The sequence below is a fragment of the Takifugu rubripes genome, chromosome 17 (genome assembly GCF_901000725.2).
Source record: "Takifugu rubripes chromosome 17, fTakRub1.2, whole genome shotgun sequence".
In the NCBI taxonomy this organism is placed as follows: domain Eukaryota; kingdom Metazoa; phylum Chordata; class Actinopteri; order Tetraodontiformes; family Tetraodontidae; genus Takifugu; species Takifugu rubripes.
Window position 1 is genome coordinate 7,367,594 of NC_042301.1, and position 21,106 is coordinate 7,388,699.

Below are 21,106 nucleotides of genomic sequence, written 5' to 3' on the forward strand. Positions count from 1 at the left end.
TAATGTATGTTGTAATAATGAATCAATGCTAAAACAGTAATATTATAGTGTTGCTTGACACTTTATTGTTTTTTTTTAACCAGAAAACATGAGTACTGCCACGTCCCCTATCCTTTTGAAATGGGACCCCAAGAGTCTTGAGATACGCACGCTGACTGTGGAGCGGCTTCTGGAGCCCCTGGTAACACAGGTAATTCTGTCAACCCTATTTTTTCAACATCACCTGCTTCATTTGAATGTTGTTCTCTGTTGTTTAAGTACTGTTGCAATGCACCTTTGAGCCAGCAAAAGCAGCACCAGTATAGAGCTGGAGGTTCAGAAGCAGTTAACAAGAAGTAATCTGAACCAAGACTGAGATGAAGGTTGATATGTTTCCTTACGTTGGAAACATTGCTTTGGTCAGTTCTGATGGTCCTTGTGTACCTAACTTATCTAGGGGGTGCTGAATAATAAGGGCTTATTACTAAACAGGTTTTGCCATATCATTCCTAACCTGACATTTCTCAGCTGTTCCATGTGTCTGTAGATTACTTTATGTTCAGACAGCAGGATTTCCCTCACACAACTCACCTTCTGTAGTTGCCACTTAAATGTGTATGAAAGCTACTTCAATGTGTAATATTGTTATCACAGGTTTAACTATGCAGCAGGTGGTGCTTTCTGAATGACAATTGTAGATTTACAATGTGAAAGGTTTGGCGAGCTCTGGCACTGATTTCGGAATGGGGATTTCTCTCTTATTGGCCCTTTGACTCCTCAGACAGATATTCTGTTCGTTATTTTCAGATAAATGAACACACTCTGTATCTGGTGTGGCCCAGTAGGAAAGTTGTGAGTTGTAGGAAAGACCCTGGTATCCTGGTTTGCACCATTAGCTTCAGCTGGAAAGGCTCGTTGGTATCTGTGTCATTGTGATGAGACATTCCTGTTCAGTAGGATTCATCTGCATCCCCATCAGACTTGTGCTGCCTATTGTGCTGTCGATACCATGTTTCCATGACAACTGACAGAGAGACAAAAGTTTTCCTTATGTGTCATTTTCCCCATGAACTCTCTTTGGTATTTGTATTTTGGCCTCTGTTTAAAGGGAACATGCTCCTTCATTAGAGATGCTGTGTCAGTACAAGAACTCTTGGCGCACGCTAGGGTGTTCAAACTGAACCACGTGCACAGCACTAGGCACAAGAAATTACCTTTTACTTCTTCTGCATCTGGGAACCTCAATCCTGCCTGTGAGGGTACACGAGCTATAAGCTCCTAGTTAGTGCTCATGCATGGGGCATGAGGACGCTGTGGTACTTGAACGATGATCTTATTAAGCTTTACTGTTAACAGTTTGGATTAATGTTTACATATTCACCATTTACTACCTGCCTATTCCCCCAACCCTACCCCTAACCCCCAAATCTAACCCTAACCCCTAAACCTAAGCCCCTAACCCTAAATCTAACCCAAACCCTAACCCCTTACCCTACCCCTAATCCTAACCATAACCCCACTCCTAATGACCCCTGTGATGGCCTCGAGCTATGGTGTTTTCTTGCTGTGTGCTGTCTGTGGTTTGCAGGTTTCCAGCATTAAACAGTGTTAACTTATTTGGAGCACCTGGCCAGTGATCTGCAGGTTATAAAGCTCCACCTGATCCAACATTCTGGGGCTCTTCCTTCTGCCTCTGAATCTCCACCTCATGTGGCCAGCTGCTTTTCCTCTTGGTGAATTATTGGTTTTTGCGCTTACAACATACCTCACACCTTCACTCACTTCATCCAGGCACTTGCTCACACCACTGATTTTCATTCTCACATGCCATACTCCTTTGTTGGGTGTTTTCTTTTGTTTTAGAAATAAATGGTTAAACTGGACAGTGTGTCTTCCTCTTTTGTTGTGGATTTCACGAGTGGGCCATCACACCCCTGACCCTATCCCTGACCTTACCCTTCCCGTAACCCCTAACCCCAAACTCTAACCCTAAGCCCTAAACCTAACCCCCAACCCTAAATCTAACCCAAACCCTAACCCCTTATCCTAACCCGAACCCCACTATTAACGCTAACCCCTGACTAAATGTGCCTACATGCCTTACACATGGTGGCTGCCTGTTTTCAATGGGGTCCAGTATTATACTTGCATACATTAATACTTTCCTGTCACCCCCTTTTTTCTGAAAGAGAACACCATTTGCTGTATGTTCTCCTTCAGAAACATCCAAAAAGAAAGTATCCTTATAATCTGGAACTGCCAAATGTGCAGCTGTGGTGAATGCCTGTTTAAGTGCAATGAATGCTTTCTCTCCCTCAGTTGTCCATGTTAGCCGGGCTGCCAAATCACGCATTCCCTGTTCATTCACCATTGTATGTAGGGGCGTAGTCTTTTCTGAATATATAGGAATGAAATGTCTACTATAGCCCGCAAGACCCAGAAATGACAACATTTCCTTTACAGTCTCTCATACCAATCATTCTGTTCAGCAGTAAAGTCAACCTGCGCAGCCACACCTTCAGGCCCAACACACAAACACGGTGATGTAATCATCCAGAAATTTCCTTATAACTTTTCTCTAAACGCATCCTGATAGACCTCATTATTCCCACGGTCGTAAAATAGGGTGACATGATAGGGATCAACTGGCAGGGCAAAAGGACTTAGCATCGACAACCAGGACCTCCAGCTCTGAAACAATGCCACAACACCGACACCAGGTGAGGTCTCAGGCTCAAGTTCTCCCCAATAAATGTTGGCCCACACCCCCTGTTCTGGCGAGGGTGTCGGACTCATCAGCATTTGTCCCTTCACACCTTGGTGTGAAATACAGCAGTTCAGCTTCAGTCCATTAGGAAATTACACCACAAGACCTTTATCTCCACACAGAATTACTGCTCCTGTCCTCACAAGGAGATCTCGTCCCAACAGGTTGATAGGGCAATGTGGTCAAAAGTCAAAAAAGGATGCAACACAGTCTGTCTGGCAAAACGAGTCACTAATGGCACCGAAAACGGCAGTCTCTCCGGTCTCCCTGAGAACCCCACAAGCTCGACGGTGTCAGATAAAATCAGCTCCAGTGATAAATTCCATGAGATGGTGGAACACTGCCTGGTACCTCCGGGTAGTTGTGATATGGACAGTCCCTTTGCCAATGACCATACCCTTTGCAGGCGTGACACTGATCTCGGCCTAAGTACCCACCTATCAAGCCGTATCCCTGCCCGCCGCGTCTCCCACACATGCCTCCCCTTGGACTGACTCAATACGGGTTTATCGGAGCAAAATCTTGTTGCGGACCTAACTAATCTGGCTGCACCTGCCGAGAAAACCGCTGAACGATCTCTTTCTCTTCCTTTTGTTTATCATTACTGCATTTTTAGGAGCTGTTCCTGCGCTGTCATCACCTCCTCTTTCTTTCCCTGTTGTTTAGCTTTAAATGTGTTGATGTGGTGAGAAAGATGTCTCTCCCAGACATCCGCCGTACTCCCTGGAAGGTCAGGATTTCCTTCCATAGTTTCTTTCACTGACTGTGGAAGTCCTAAAATTATGGCCTGACGGAATAAGGTGGTGTGTAAATTATCTGAGCCAGGATGGCACCCTGTGGCACACATCCATTCCTCTTTACACCTCGTAAGGAACCCATGTGCCGACTCACTTTCCTCCCACTTAAATCTTAAATTCTGCATTGCTCCTGGAGATATTGGAAATATCTGTCTCATAGCTTCACCAACCCTGGTTGCACAAGGCCCAAAACGTGCAGCATTAGGTCTGTCTTTAATACCTGCTGCTACCTCAACTTTATCCAAATCCCAGAGAGACACTTGTCTCCCTAGAATTCCTCTAAAGTCTCCCATCGCCAACTGCATGCTCTGTGTTAAACTAAAAAGGCTGGACATCCACTTGCCGCCTCCCTCTGCGGGTGGGGGCATCTTATCCACTAAACAATTGATATCTGTAATAGCAAATGGAACATATACTGGTTCCTGTCCTCCTCTTTTCTGTATCAGAGGGGCCTGGAACTGCGGCATTCCTGAAACGGGCCCCTTACTCCGCGTGTGTATTCCTATTTGACCCGCCTCCTCATTATTTATGGCCCCTGTCAATGGTTAACCTCTATACTCACACTCACTTTCTTCTTTATCACTGCCATAAATCAATCTTGCCTTCTCCTCCCTGCGGTCAGCCCTGGCAAATCCTCCTGAGGGATCAACTCTTTTTACTTGTTTTATTTGATTGCTAGGTGTTTTAAAAATATCTAATGTAGATTTCTGACTATCCTGTTTTTTAAATGTAGTTTGTTGGGAGGTTTTAGGGCGAACCACCTGAGCTTCCTGTCTAAATTAATTTTTTCCTAAGTTATCTTCAACCTCTTCCTGTCCCTGTTTAATCCTGCTGACCTGTCTCCAAAGTTCCCACACTGTCTCACGTAACTCCTGCAGTTATTCATCCCTGTCCACATCTAACTGACCACTGTTAGTAGTCAAAACTGGCAATTGATATGGGGGTGGGGAAGTGGTAGTAGGTAATGATGGGTAAAGAGTGGTGTTAAGTGTCAGTGTCTGATTTAAATCTTCTAATGGAGGCTTCTCGACATTAGGCACTCGTGTGAACCCCCTAGATCTGCAATAGTGCACCGCTGCACATGATACAGCCACAACATGTATCCTTCGACGCTTATCTTCTAACTCCTTACCCTGTTTTTGCCATGATTTTCCTGCTATAAACCCTAATTTTGTATTATCAAGATGATCCTGTAATATAGTATGAATTTCTGACTCCCACTTACACAATGCTTCAGCTAAATTAACCTTCACCTCTGGAGGGGGAAGTATCTTTTGCTTCTGAGCTTCCTTCCACAACTTTTTTATTGCATCCAATTCTCTTTCCCTGTCTTCTTCTTTCATGCCACTCACCACCTGATCAAGAGTCCACTTCCACTGTTCTTCCACAGACCGAGGATAGGGAGAACATTCTCCCTGATCCCAACACGCTTTACCACACTCCAGTTCCATCTTTAACTATGCTCCCAAGTGAGATTGAATGTGAATGACTCCAACGGTCAACTCAATGCCTCAGTGAAACAAGCTTCTAGATCAAACGTCTTTGATCCGGTTCCACTCTGGGGGTTAATTCCCAAGGACAAAGAGCCTTTTAATTCACGTTCACTCTGGCACTTTTCCAACCCACACAAAAACACAAATCTCGGGCGTCAGGAGTGTCCGTCCCGTCAACTGCGCTCCGAGTCCCAACCCAAATCTTTTTCATATACAGTGCACTGCATACAGCAATGCAGCACTGTACTAGTTACGGTTTACTCTAACCGTCTATTCCCTGTTTTCTCAACAGTACTTCCGGCCTCTAACCGTCTATTTTCCGGACTCTAACCGTAATTCCTAACGGACTCTGTGAGGATGAAGTTTTGATCACCCACGCTGTTCGTTCACTAGACTCAGAGTAACCACGCAAACAACTGGAGTCCTTTGCAAAGGGGGAGCCGAGCAGCAGTTCAAGCTTCCTCTGTCAACTCCATTCGTCTGCTGCTCGCTCACCTCTTTTATTGGTGCAAACAGAATGGGTGTCTAAACAGGATATCGTAATTCATTGTCTTCTGACATCTTTACAAACTTCTCTAATCCTGACCAACAGGATACATCTGAGTGCTGAGCTTGATTGTAAGCAGCTTCAGCACTTTTACGACACTCTCATGTTCTTCTTTTCCTATCAACATTCCTCAAACACTCAAAGTCTGCATACAATAGCATTTAAAGATAATACTAATAACAACAATAACAATAATCCTTCTCACAACTCTAACCGTTTATTTTCCGGACTCTAACCGTATTTACTAACGGACTCTAACCGTTTATTTTCCGGACTCTAACCGTATTTACTAACGGACTCTAACCGTTTATTTTCCGGACTCTAACCGTAATTCCTGCAGTCGTTTCAATATTTTCTATATTTGTATCTGGAATTTATAACTAGGACACTTCAATTGACAGTGATGACAAATTTTTGGAAATTGCCAATATGCAGAGCTTTGATTAAAAAGGTGTCTGCTTACCTTTTATTAGGGATCCCTTTGTCGTCAGTTGTCCTCCGAAGTGACCGTTGTTTAATTGTTTGCCTCAGATGACTTCTCTGTCTTCATCACGTCGGGGTCACCAAATTGTTGGATCGCAATACCTCCCGTATTGTAACTGCTAATCCGCGTGTTCTTTGAATGAAGACTTCAAGAAGAAAAATGCCAATTTCAAAATGTATTTGACAATAGAACCAATTCGAGATACAAATATTACAGAGCTCCGGGCCAGTTCATAACCCTAGCAACAACAGAGTTAATTGTCAGGGCATGAAGTCTGACAACCTAACTATCCCTTGGCCCAGTCTTTTATAGTAACACACATGCAAATTCACAATGTTCATGCAATCCAATCCAGATCCCCTGCTGGGATGACCTCGTCCTCTTCCTCCAGTCCCATTTGGTGTTGGTACAGTCCTTCTTTTCCATTATTTTCCCAGGTGGCCAGATCAAAGTTCCCATTCTTCATGCAAATAAGATCATCAACCCCCCCTGATGTCCCGTTTACAATGAGTGTTTGACACCCCCTGCCTGACTGGTCCTGAGATTACAGTGGAACAAACAACAATCCTGTGAATGGAATGTCTCTGTTCTTTATTACATTTGCTAATGAGTCTACCTTGCCTAACTTCTAAGAGAAGACAGGAACATATGGTGAACAACAAGATAAAGACAATTCTCAACAGGAGTTACCTCCTATGGGTCTATTATTCCACTGGGGTGGGGGCGTTACCCTTCTTTTCTGATATTGTGGTGGTGACATTAAGTGTATTTTGATTAACCCCATTGTACGAGCATGAGAATTGAATAGAACCAGGTTCAACACAAGTAGACATCATACCCTCTTCACTTAGCGGGATTCCCACGACAGTCGATGATGTCACATAAATCGAATTGAAAAGAGGTAGGGACCCCCATCGTGTATTTCAATGTGATCGCTGCGGGGCATTCGCGTTGTATGTCTATTTTTGGCTCGTGGATGACCCCTTTTCCCTTAATGATTTGCACTTCTGAGTTAGCATTCCACACCTGTGCACAGCTAGACATACCATTACAGATGCAAAGATTGCAACAGCCCAAAGCAAAGCAGACATGCATATTATCAATAAACCATTCGACGGTCGTCTCCACTTCGGCGTTTGTCCCGATAAGCGTCGTCCCGATGTCGATTCTGGGTCCAGATGTTCCTCCACCTCCTCCTCTTCCAGCGGGTGTCCCAGCACCATCGCATCTATCGTTGTCGTTGCAGGGAGAGGTTACTAGCACTTCACCTGTTGCACGTTGGGGGTTTCTGCAGAACTCCAGCACTCCCTACATGACAGCACCACAACAAATCAAATCAAATCAATCTTTATTTATGTAGCGTCTTATACAATCAAAATTGTTTCAAGGCGGTTTCCAGAATCCCAGGACCTAACCCCAGACAAGCTAACAATCAGCAGTTTGCTGATCGAAGGGCCCTGACCCTGACCCTAAACCCTCAGTCGCTGCTCATCGTAATTAGATCTGCTTGTTGTCTGTCGTTGTCTGCACTGGAACTGATCAGCTCTTCTCATATGTAAAATGCTTGAACCAAATGCACACGAGGACTCCTCCGTGTTACTACTCTGGATTATTACGCTTATTGCTAAAGGTAAATACAAAATAAAATCGAATTAAAAAAAGTTATTATAAAAGAGATCTGAAATATAAAGAAACAACAATGCTGTAATGCTTTAATATGTTTAGATATAGAGGTAGTGACTGAAGCATTGATTGAGAGTTATAATCAACACTGGACGACCGACAAAGAAATAACAGTGGCGACTGACAGACATGGCTGATGTACTGTAGATTACTCAGAATATCTATTGACTGCAGGTTGGTTATGAATATGTCTAAACTTGACTTCAAAAGACCTCAATCTCCTGAGCAGTAACAGTCTGCTATTACCCTTCCTTCCTAGTAATGTATTGCGTCACTTCCTGTCTTCTCAGTCGTTCGTTGGTTGCATTGTGCACGGGGGGGTTGTATTCACTTAATATTGAACACTTGGTGTGTTGGATTCACTTTACTTAAAATTTGAACACTTGGGACATTATAGTCACCTGATAACAACAGTGAGAAACAACCCGTATTAAACAAATACAGGGCTTCGCCGATTATTAGCGTTAGCCTGGCCTCACCGTATGTTTCACCCGGTGTCTTTGTCTGTTCAGTGTGTGAAATGTTTAGTTACTCCTCTGCCTCCCTTAGTGAAGGGAATAGGTGCAGAAAGTGTAGTTTATTTACGGCTATGGAGGCGAGCTTGAGATGCCGTTCCGCAGCTTGGAGTTAGCTGGAGTTGTCCCCACTCGGCGACACACCCGCTGAGAAACCGACCCTGGTAATTGGCGACTCTGTTTTGCGCTACGTGAAGCCGACTCCAGCGACCATAGTCAAGTGCATTCCGGGGGCCAGAGCGGGCGACATAGAAGCAAATTTACAGCTGCTGACGAGACATAAACCTAAATTTTGTAAAGTTATTATTCACGTCGGAGCCAACGACACCCGGCTTCATCAGTCGGAGGTCACCAAAATTAACTTGGAGTCGGTGTGCAACTACGCAAAAACGACGTCGGACTCCATAGCATTCTCTGGTCCCCTCCCCAATCTGGCCAGCGATGAGATGTTTAGCCGCATGTCATCGCTTCGTCGCTGGCTGTCACGGTGGTGCCCCGAAAACCAGGTGGCCTTTATAGACAATTGGAGCACTTTTTGGGGAAAACCTGGTCTGATTAGGAGAGACGGTGTCCATCCCACACGGGATGGTGCTTCTCTCATTTCTAGTAATTTGGCTAATTTTATTAGACCAAAAGTGACCTGACAATCCAGGGTCTAGACCAGGATGCAGAGTTGTAGTCTTACACACCTCTCTGCTGCTTCCATAGAACCCTCATCCACCAACAATAATATATTTAACACTATAGAGGTAGTCTCTGTTCCACGGTTAAAAGTTCACCAAGCACAGAGCAGGGGAGCGGTCAATCACCATAATCTTATTAAAATTAATACTAAAGCACAAGTTGGAGAAACTAATATCACAATTAAATGTGGACTGTTAAATATTAAATCTCTTTTGTGTAAATCCCTGTTAGTACACGACCTGATAGCGGATCATCACATTGATTTATTTTGTCTTACTGAGACCTGGCTTCAGGAGGAGGAGTATGTTAGCTTAAATGAATCTACTCCTCCTACCCATCTTAATTATCATATTCCTCGTGTTACTGGTCGAGGAGGGGGAGTGGCAGCAATCTATCACTCCAAGTTATTAATAAATCCTAGACCAAAATATGGCTCCAGTTCATTTGAAAGCCTGACTCTTGGCATCACCCATCTGAACTGGAAGGCAGAAAAGCCACTTCTGTTTGTAGTTGTATATCGGCCCCCTGCTGGGCCACATTCAGAGTTCCTGTCTGAGTTCTCTGATTTCTTATCTGACTTGGTCCTTAGAACGGACAAAGTCATTATCATTGGAGACTTTAATATCCATGTAGACGTTGTAAATGACAGCTTTAGAAAGGGCTTCATTTCATTACTTGAGTCAGTTGGTTTCCTCCAGCAGATAAACCAACCAACTCATAACTTCGACCACACCCTAGATCTAGTTCTGACTTATGGTGTTCACTTTCACATTTATAATTAAGGATTCTTCTATGCTCAGAACAAAGTCTTACTATAGCAGATGTCTTTCAGATAATGCTGTAGCTAAGTTTAAGGAAGTGATCCCTGTGCTAATCCCAGGACCACCGTGTGTTTCCCCAGGGTTAAATCATTATAATCTTAGCCCTGCTGAGATTGACTCTATTGCTGAAGGTGCAGCAACCTCACTGAGACTCACGCTTGATTCTTTTGCCCCCCTGAAAAAGAAAATAGTAAATCAGAGGAGGTGTGCCCCCTGGTGTATAGGTGTATAATTCACATATCAGGACCCTCAAGCAGAAAGTGCGACGACTGGAAAGGAAGTGGCATTCTTGTAAAATAGAGTAAAATGTAAAATAGCCTGGAAAGACTGTCTATTAGTTTACAAAAAGGCCCTTCGCAAGGCTAGAACAGCTTATTTTTCTTCTTTAATTGAGGAAAATAAGAGCAAACCCAGGTTTCTTTTCAGCACTGTGGCCATTTTGACTAAGAGTCACAGTGTTTTAGATCCACGTATCCCTTCTTCCCTTAGTGGTGAAGACTTGTGAGGGTGAAGTTTTGATCACCCGCGCTGTTCATTCACTAGACTCAGAGTAACCACGCAAACAACAGGAGTTCCTTGCAAGGGAGAGTCGAGCAGCAGTTCAAGCTTCCTCTGTCAACTCTGTTCGTCTGCTGCTCGCTCACCTCTTTTATTGGTGCAAACAGAATGGGTGTCTAAACAGGATCTCATAACTCATTGTCTTCTGACATCTTCTCCCATCTTAACGAACTTCTCTAATCTTGACCAACAGGATACATCTGGGTGCTGTGCTTGGTTGTAAGCAGCTTCAGCACTTTTACAAAACACTCTCATGTCTTTCTTTTCCTGTCAACATTCCTCAAACACTCAAAATCTACATACAATAGCATTTAAAGATAATACTAATAACAACAATAACAATAATTCTTCTCACATTTCCCTCCGTTTTATCGTTAAATGCGTCTAGATTTTCATCATCAGTATTACATCTTTACATTTTCATGAAATTTCAATGCATTACGTCATTTTCCTAGAAACACATTTCTTACACTCAGAGTTCAACATGGGTACAGCTTAAGACATCTTGAACAGTTCTTTTACATCTTGGATTACGTTGATCCATTCTTCTTCCGTTTCCTCTTCATCGTCGTCCAGTAGAAATCGTTCTCCCACCTGCAGCAAAGTACTAGTAACAACTGATCCCACGAGCCGGCCAATGCAACCCCGAACAAGAGGTACTACACAACAAGCTAGTCAGAATCAGAATCAGAATCAGAAGCAGATTTATTGCCATTGTTCATGTAATACACAGTATTACACAAACTAGGAATGGTGTGCCGCTGCGACATTCAACATAAAGAAGACCACACTAGAATAAGATAAATAAAATAAAATAAGACTTATATACAGTATATACATAAATAGTAAGTGGTAAGAGGTAAGTGGTAAGAAATAGTGCAGGTCCATGCAGGAGTAATGTATTGTTCGTGAGTCCGACTGGCTGCTGTACATGGTGCTTAAGTGATAAGTCACTTGGTGTTCAGCAGCCTGATGGCAGAGGGGAAGAAGCTGTTCGTGTAGCGGGAGGTTTTGGTCCGAATGGACCGTAGTCTCCTGCCTGAGGGGAGGGGGGAAAACAGTCCGTGACCAGGGTGGGAAGGGTCGGCCGTGATCCGACCTGCACACCTCCGGGTCCTGGAGATATACAGGTCCTGGATGGATGGAAGCCTGCAGCCGATCACCTTCTCGGCAGCGCGCACGACGCGCTGCAGCCTTAGTCTGTCCCTGGCGGTGGCACCAGCGTACCACACGGTGATGGAGGAGGTGAGGATGGACTCGATGATGGCCGTATAAAACTGCGCCAACATCCTGGGAGGCAGTTTGAGCTTCCTCAGCTTCCGTAAGAAGAACATCCTTTGCTGGGCCTTCTTGATGAGGGAGCTGATGGTTGGCTCCCACTTAAGGTCCCGGGTGATGGTAGTGCCCAGGAAGCGGAAGGAGTCCGCGATGATGATGGGGGAGTCCATGAGGGCAAGGGGGGGCAAAGGGGCTGTGACTTTCCTGAAGTCCACAATCATCTCCACTGTCTTCTGAGCATTCAGCTGCAGGTTGTTGTGTCCGCACCAGGACATCAGTCGAGCCACCTCCCTCCTGTAGGCAGTCTCATCGCCATTGGAGATGAGACCGATGAGTGTCATCCGCAAACTTGATCAGTTTGACAGACTGGTGGCTTGAGGTGCAGCAGTTTGTGTACAGGGAGAAGAGGAGGGGGGAAAGTACACAGCCCTGGGGTGATCCAGTGCTGATGGAGACAGAGTCCGAGACAGTCTTCCCCAGCCGCACATATAGCCTCCGATCCGTCAGGAAGTGAGTGATCCACCTGCAGAGGGAGTCAGGCACACTAAGCTGGGACAGCTTGTCCTGTAGCAGAGCGGGGCGGATGGTGTTGAATGCAGAGCTGAAGTCCACGAACAGGATCCTCGCGTAGGTTCCCGGGGAGTCCAGATGCTGCAGGATGGAGTGAAGGGCCAGGTTGACCGCGTCGTCCACAGATCTGTTGGCTCTGTAGGCGAACTGCAGTGGATCCAGGAGGGGGGTGGTGATGGACTTGAGGTGTGGCAGGATCAGGCGCTCTAAGGACTTCATGACTACAGAGGTGAGCGCCACAGGTCTGTAGTCGTTAAGCCCAGTGATCCGTGGCTTCTTGGGGACAGGGACGATGGTTGAGGTTTTGAGGCAGGCTGGCACCTGGCACGACTCCAGGGAGGAGTTGAAGATGTCTGTGAAGACAGTAGTATGGCTAATACTAGCAGTACTATCCTTATCATCATTCCTATCTTGAACAGTAGTTCCCTCCACCCCAACAGCATTTTTATAAGCCAATCTGGTGGAGGACTACCATCGTCAATCATAGCTTTCTGTAGCTTAGTTAAATTTCTCAATGCACTATCTATCAGGTGACCGTCCGCATCATTCTCTGGGATGAACGTACAACAGTAATCTCCATTGCACAAACCATTGCACAAACTCCTCCCTGGGGGGGGCGTTAAGAGATCGAAGGCCATCCTATTCTGCATGGTCATCAGTCTTAGCGCTGTCATTTCTTCCTTGACTCCTGTGAGAGCAACTTTTGTCAAATTAGTAAACATTTTCAGCCTATAATCAACCATTTCCAATCTCAATATGTTCTTTCCTACTCCTATCCACGGAAAGAGTGTCAAGGTCACTTTATCTCCGGTTTACCAATGCTTAAACTCTTGTGGTACATCTGTGCCCCACACTGAGTCGTGTGGTTTGAACTCGTAGTCATTCAAATCTCGTTTAAAACTCTTCTGTGATATGTTCTCGGTGTTGTTGGCATAGATTATAATTGTGTGATCTGTACAGGAGCACACACTCCTGACCAGTTTGCTGGTAGGTGTGCATACGCATTGTGTCCACATAACCACCATCCCTTATCCACTAATTTCGTGCCTTTGTCTCCTGGCGCGAAAGCGGGATAGTTGCATGTACAGTTATAACCTTCTGGACACATCTGTGTTGCTTCATTTAAGATAAATAAACCACAGAGGTGCCGGGGGTCATCAATACACTCTTGTTCGCACTTTTATTTTGCTGTAGACACGTTTTCCGATAATTCCGATCAGTTGTAAAGTTTAACTTCACATCTCCACTAACTCCCAGTGCGCATGACGTATAAACAACTTTACATACATCCTTGTGTAACGACCCAAAATCTTTACCACCACTTCGTGCATAACACTATGTGTGATTTATCGCACCTAGCACAGGGAATCTGAATCTATTGGCTTTCCCTGCCATTGTCCGCAGTGGCTCTTGGGTGCAGTTGCTGCGAGCGAACCACGTTCCATCCAACAGTTTTCACTACCTCATTTACAAAATGGCTTCCATTGTCGCTCCAGATGACCTTCGGGATGCCAAACCTGGGAATGATCTCTCTACATAGGACTTTTGCCACTGTCAGTGCATCTGCTTTTGCTGTGGGGAAAATTTCTACCCACCTAGTAAATCCATCTAACACTACTAGACAATATTGTTTACCTTCACATGGTGTTAGCTGAATAAAATCTAGAAAAACTGTGTGAAATGGATGATTTGGTAATGGTGTAGTGCCTGCAGGGGCCTTAAGGGCTCCCTGTGGGCTGTGTACACAAATAGCACATTGTGAACAAAGTTTTTTTGAGTATGTATGTAGTATAATAATGTTCATTAACCATCTGTACCATCCCTCCTGTTGAGACATGGCATGGCCCATGGCTCACTAATGCTGCCCATTTATGCATATTCCGGGGAAGGATTGCTTTGTTTCCTATGGTTAACAGTCCTTTGTCATCCAGTTTGGCTCCTCGCTTCTTCCACGTGGCCTTTTCCTTTTCTGGAGCACTTTGTTGCATTTCTTTTAGAATATCATTATCTGCAGGTTCTAGGCTAAATGATTCTTCCTCATCATTATCAAGAAGTGTGTTGTTATTTGCTGCAGCCTTTGCGGCTTTGTCAGCAAAGGCATTGCCTTGTGAGACTGCATCTGTGTTGTTAGTGTGTTCAGTGCATTTACATACAGCTATTTTACGTGGCTGCTGTACTGCTGCCAATAACTTTCTTAGCAGTTCTGCATGCATGACCGGTTTGCCGGTCGACGTTTTCATCCCTCTCAAATTCCATTGTTGAGCAAACACAAACAGCGTGGAAAAAGCATATTGACTATCTGTGTAGATGGTAACATCTTGTCCTTTGCTTAATTCACAAGCACGTGTGAGTGCGACAAGTTCTGCTGCTTGAGCAGAATAGGAGGAGGGAAGTGATTTCGCCTCCACCACCTCGGTTGCTGTAACTACTGCATATGCGGTTCTAGTGCGTCCACAGTCATCCTTTCTTGATGATCCATCCACAAAGAGTGTCTGTCCTGTTGTCAACGCAACATCACTAAGATCTGGTCGCGGCAGGACCGTAATGGAGACCTCATCCAGACAGTTGTGCTGGTGTCCCTCTTCTGCGGTGGGTAGCAGCGTTGCTGGGTTTAAGGTTGTGCAGCGATGAATCGTCAGATTCGGCTGAGACAGCAACACTGCCATGCAGGAAAGATGACGTGCGGGCGACTTTGTAGCAGCAGTATTGACACTGCATGTGGAACTAGCAAAGTTATAGCACCACTCCTGCAGAGGCTTTTACTGCCTCAGACGCTGCCACCACTGCTTTAATGCATGGTGGGGGTGCACAAGCTACGGGATCTAGCTTGTGGGAGTAGTAGGCTACTGGCTGCCTCTTATCTCCGTGCCTCTGCAATAGAACTGAAGTCATAAAATCACCCTTGCAGTCAACAACCTGCTCAAAAGGCTTCTGATAGTCTGGCAGCTTTAACACTCCAGCACTTACAAGGGCCTGTTTTATGTACATAAATGCTTCTTCAGGTTCAGGAGTCCATGTTAACACATCAGTCATTGCTAAGGGATTATCATACATCAATGCTTGTAAAGGGACAGTTATTTTCGCATAATCTAAGATCCATGATCTGCAAAAATTCACTAGTCCTAAGAATGACATCATCTGCTTCTTTGTTTTTGGTTTCGGAGCTTCAAGCACTGCTGTTTTCCTCGACTCAAGAATAGCTCTTCCATTATGTGTCAGAACATGGCCCAGATAAACCACTTCCTGCTTCACCAGTTGGAGTTTGCTTTTGCTTAATTTATGGCCCTGTGAGGCTAGCCAGTGTAGCAATGCTAGTGTGTCTGACCAACAATCTGCCTCTGTTTTTGACGCCATGAGGATGTCATCCACGTAGACGAGGATTTGACTTCCACACGGAGGTTTAAACTTAGCTAATGATGACATCATTACCTGAGAGAAGATTGTGGGACTCTCACAGTAGCCCTGAGGTAACCTTGTCCAGGTGTACCTCCGTCCTTGAAACGTAAATGCAAACCAAAACTGGCTGTCTGGATGTACTGGTACAGAGAAAGATGCATTGGGAACATCGATCACCGTGTACCACTGATGTTCAGGGTTTAAGTCATTCAGCAGGGTGTATGGATCTGCGACTAAGGGAGACCTAGGGACCACTGCAGCGTTTACAGCTTGCAGGTCTTGCACCATCCGCCAGCCGGTAGATGGTGATGCTTTCCTTACTGGAAATAGGGGTGTATTTACAGGAGATTCGGGACACTCTCTGATGACTCCTGCTTTAAGCAGTGAGTTAAATATCGGAACAATACCCTCCTGTGCGTCAGTCTTAAGGGGATATTGTCTCTGAAATGGTCTATAATCCGATTTAGGGATTATTTTTACAGGTTCTGCTCCTTTTATAAGACCTACATCTGCAGGTCCTTCCGACCATAATTCAGGGGGAAGCTCTTTCAGCTTCTCCTCTTCCTCCTGTGTGAGGAAGATGTCTTCTTCTCATGAACTCTGGTCTGTGAGGTGCGTTGCTGATGTGTCAACAACCATGTTTTAAGGGGAATACGCCACACCTAGAACTGATCATCAAACTCAACCTCACCCTTAGGCCTATAGGGCAGGCTGCTCCAGTGTTTTACGTCACATCCCAAGTCTTGCCATCTTTTCTTAAGCGGTTTAGCAATAGAAACATGTGGTACAGAACCTGACACTTTGAATAGTGCTGCTGCTTCGGCAGAAAAACTTCCTGCCGTGCAGACAGCTGTCTGACCACACACATATAGGTGCATAATTACAATCATTTGTGGATCTTTAAGTTTAGCAAACCTCTCTGCATAGCTTGGTGTGCCGTGTGAGTCTGTTTTACAGAATCCACCAGTGCGCTCCACGTGCATGGTTACATGCAAGTCAGCTTGAATGTGGAGGTGGGCTTCAGGCTGTAAGTATGACAGAGCTTTACCATATATCATAGTGATTGGGTCAGAGAATGGAGGGGGTTGCTTTTCAGGAATGTCGAGTGACCAATATTTAATGCACGTCTCTCCTTCCCTTACCCACAGATTAACCATTCTATCTACAGACCACATCCCTTCGGCTGTGGTACGAATCATCAACTGAAGCTGAGAGATAAGATCTCTTCCTAATAGATTTACGGGACATGTGGTGGAGATCACAAAAGGAGCTTTAAGTGTGATTCCACTTACAGGGTCACAAACATCTACAGGAACTGACATTCTTTCTTTAGTTACGAGACCATTTGCTGATCTCACAAAAATCTGTGTAGAGGTTGGCTTCAGGGCTATTGGATCTCTAATTACTGATTTACCTGCACCCGTGTCTACTAAGAATGTTAAAGAATTATCTAACACGGTCAGTTGTATTTCTGGTTTGCCTTCAGCAAACAGGAAGATGGTTTCTAAATCTAAAACATCTTCTAGGTCATCTTTTTCAAATTGGTCAAATTTTGTGCCCTGATTTGTTTTAATTTTTGTGACATCTTTTTCCAGTTCTAGTCATTGTTGAGGTGGATTAGAACCTTGCTGCTGTCCTCTATTGTATCTCTGGTCACGTTGTTTCTTTCTGCAATCACGTTCCCAGTGTCCATAATTTTTCCAATAATGACACCGATCATTTTCACGGGAATTGCCTCCTCCTCCCCTTCTGCCTCGGCCTCGCCCACGCCCTCGGCTTGGGAAAGGATTGGCATTGAAAAACATGCCTGTTAATTGGTTCTTACTTTTTTGGCATTGTCTTTCAGCATGCATAGCATGTTGTTCATAGCGGCTTAGGGTACAAGTTCCGAAATCAACTAACTGTCTCTTGTTGGATCGCAATACCTTTGTGCGTAGCTGCTAATCCGCGTGTTCTTTGAATGAAGACTTAAAGAAGAAAAATACCAATTTCAAAATGTATTTTAACAATAGAACCAATTCGAGATACAAATATTACAGAGCTCCGGGCCAGTTCATAACCCTAGCAACAACAGAGTCAATTGCCAGGGCACAAAGTCTGACAACCTAACTATCCCTTGGCCCAGTCTTTTATAGAAACACGCATGCGAATTCTCAATGTTCATGCAATCCAATCCAGTTCCTCTGCTGGGATGACCTCGTCCTCTTCTTCCAGTCTCCTTTGGTGTTGATACAGTCCTTCTTCTCCATTATCTTCCCCGGTGGCCAGATCAAAGTTCCCATTCTTCATGCAAATAAGATCACCAACCCCACCATGATGTCCCGTTTATAATGGGTGTTTAACACCCCCTGCCTGACTGGCTCCTGAGATTACAATGGAACAACAAACAACAATCCTGTGAAAGGAATGTCTCTGATCTTTGTTACATCTGCTAATGACTTCTAAGAGAAGACAGGAACATATGGTAAAACACATAACAACAAGATAAAGACAATTCTCATCACTCTCTACCCATGATTTTATCTCTGGTTTCGATCCCCCATGTATAACTTGCTTTAACTGCTGTTGGTAGGGACCTTCTGGTTCTTCTGCATACGGAATTCCACTATTTTTCCGGAACACATCTTTCATTCTCATACTATAGTCTTCAAAACTTTCGTCAGTCTTTTGTCTCATGGCCGTAATGGCGCTGTAGTCAGCTCGTCTAGTAAAAGCAGTTCGCATGCGCTCGTACAGTCTGTCACGTCTGTCATTTAGTTCTTGGCTGCCAGGCTGCCATGGTTGTTGAGTGGCTAGATCCACTGGGACCCAATCTCCTCTAACAGTGCCCCATTTTTTGCCATTAACGCACATGAGGACTTGCTGGGTTTCAGTACCGTTAGTATGGTAACTTCTTAGTAACTGTCTTATGTCTTGGATACACGACTCTACGTCCATTTGGGGGGAGGTTATGTCATCACAAGCTTTTTTACAGTCCAGGTTCTATACACCAAGATAGTAGGATCTTGACCCTGCACACCGGCTTGTGGATTTGCAACCTGGATCAATGGGTACATCTGCACAGTGTTGTCCTGCATATGGTAATTTCTGCACTGGGCTCCCGATGGAGAGGGGCCCAAAAAAGGATTAGTGTTTGGAGCAAGGGGGGCTAAGGCCCCGGGCGGGTCCAATGGGACTGCCTGAGGGGGAGCTAGTGGAACAGGAGGTGGAGGAACATACGGGGGAGGCACGTTTATCAATTGACTCCTGCATCCTGTTTCGTTGTCCTCCGCCCTCACGTACGCACTCAGCGATGGGTATAAGGAGTTCTTAATTTTCTCTTCTTTCTCTCTTTTTTGTTTCTCTTTTTTGCGATTTTGTTTTTCTCTTCTATATTTTGATTCAGTGAGCCAGAGGTGACATTGTGTCAACCCCACATTTACTTTTGGATGTTTCTTTCCATATTCTATTAAATCTTTTAATTTTGTAATATTGCCTGGCCTGTCTAAGTTACCATCCCAATCGAACTTAGTCATCCACAGCTGAACATATGAGCATGAACCTGGATATTTGTCTTCCATGTGTTTACATGATGCTGGGATTTCGAATTCAGCACCTTTTGTGGAATGTTGGTTGCCCATGTTTGCACTTTATTTTATCAGTTTTTATGTATTTGGGTGGAGATTCCTGATCTCCCGACTGAACAACCCTCAATCCCTACTGGATATCTAGTTCAGTCCCTCCGCCATGGCCTTATAACCCCTCTTTTTTAATCAGGAGAGTATACACCAAGCTTCTACCTCCGAAGAGGCGGGTGTATCTTGCCTCTGCTTCTCTCCTGATGACCAGGCAGGTAATACCGCGGTATATTCCCATGTAGCGCTTTTCGTGTCTTATACTCACTCCGTTGCTTCTATGGTTTCTCTCTGAGTTGTTTTGGTGCCTTCTTCCCGTCACTGGAGATGGTCGCCCTGGGAGGGATGAAGACCGGCCTTCCGTCAACTCGTGATGAAAGGTCTTTCACTTCGGACGTCTTTTTGACTCCGGCTGCGCAGACTTCGGCATTCGGTCGTCCCACGGCGCTCCTCTCCAGGTCTTGGGATCCGGCTCGAAGGACCAAATTTTGTGAGGGTGAAGTTTTGATCACCCGCGCTGTTCGTTCACTAGACTCAGAATAACCACGCAAACAATAGGAGTTCCTTGCAAGGGAGAGTCAAGCAGCAATTCGAGCTTCCTCTGTCAACTCTGTTCGTCTGCTGCTCGCTCACCTCTTTTATTGGTGCAAACAGAATGGGTGTCTAAACAGGATCTCATAACTCATTGTCTTCTGACATCTTCTCCCATCTTAACGAACTTCTCTAATCTTGACCAACAGGATACATCTGGATGCTGGGCTTGGTTGTAAGCAGCTTCAGCACTTTTACAAAACACTCTCATGTCCTTCTTTTCCTGTCAACATTCCTCAAACACTCAAAATCTACATACAATAGCATTTAAAGATAATACTAATAACAACAATAACAATAATTCTTCTCACAGACTTCATGAGCTTCTTCACTGATAAAGTTCTAGCTATCAGAGAGAAAGCTAACCAGGCAATCCCAACAACTGGACCATCACCAGATGTGCTGACTGTGGGAACATACAGGTTCTCCAACGAGCCCTTAAACTCCTTCAGCCCTATACATTTTTCTGAGGCGTCATCGCTAATTCAGAAATCCAAGACCACCGTGTGTCTTTTAGATCCCATCCCAACACACCTGTTGAAGGATGTTTTACCATTGATAGGCAGTTCTATCCTGGACCAGATCAATGGTTCTTTAGTGACAGGTTATGTACCCCGGTCCTACAAGGTGGCAGTGGTTAAGCCGTTGCTTAAAAAACCATCACTGGATCCTGACGTATTTGCAAATTATAGGCCAATATCCAACCTTCCTTTTATCTCTAAAGTTCTTGAGAAGGTGGTGGTGACTCAGTTACTGGAGCACCTGCAGAGGAACAGCCTGTTTGAGATGTTTCAGTCAGGCTTTAGAGCTCATCACAGCACAGAAATGGCACTTCTTAAAGTTACTAATGATCTTCTCATAGCTTCAGATCATGGAGTGGTCTCTATGCTGGTTCTGCTGGATCTCAGTGCTGCTTTTGATACAGTTGATCTCAGCATCCTGTTACAGAGACTGGAACATGTGATTGGGATTAAAGGGACAGCACTAGACTGGTTTAGATCATATTTATCTGATAGATACCAGTTTGCTCATGTCCATGGTGTTCCCTCCTCATACAGTAGGGTTAGCCATGGAGTTCCTCAAGGTTCTGTACTTGGACCAATCCTCTTCACCTTGTACATGCTTCCCTTAGGGAACATTATTCGGCAGCATGGGATAAATTTTCATTGTTATGCTGATTACACTCAGCTTCATTTATCCATGAAACCAGAGGAGACAGAGAAGTTAGTGAAGCTCCAGACCTGTCTTAAAGACATAAAGTCCTGGATGTCTTCAAATTTCCTCCTCCTTAACCGAGAAAAAACTGAGGTCATGGTGTTTGGTCCTGAA

At 44.7% G+C, this 21,106-nt stretch overlaps 1 protein-coding gene across 2 annotated transcripts in view; it reads left to right on the top strand.

The window, feature by feature from the left end:
* Positions 1–21,106, top strand: part of ctnna2 (catenin (cadherin-associated protein), alpha 2) — a 233,440-nt gene that overhangs the window by 14,548 nt on the left and 197,786 nt on the right. For both annotated transcript variants that reach the window (XM_029850881.1, XM_029850880.1), the window contains exon 2: positions 84–190. In XM_029850881.1, coding sequence (XP_029706741.1) covers positions 89–190 — 102 coding nt within the window. In that variant the 5' untranslated portion in view covers positions 84–88. The remainder of the gene's footprint in view (positions 1–83; positions 191–21,106) is intronic.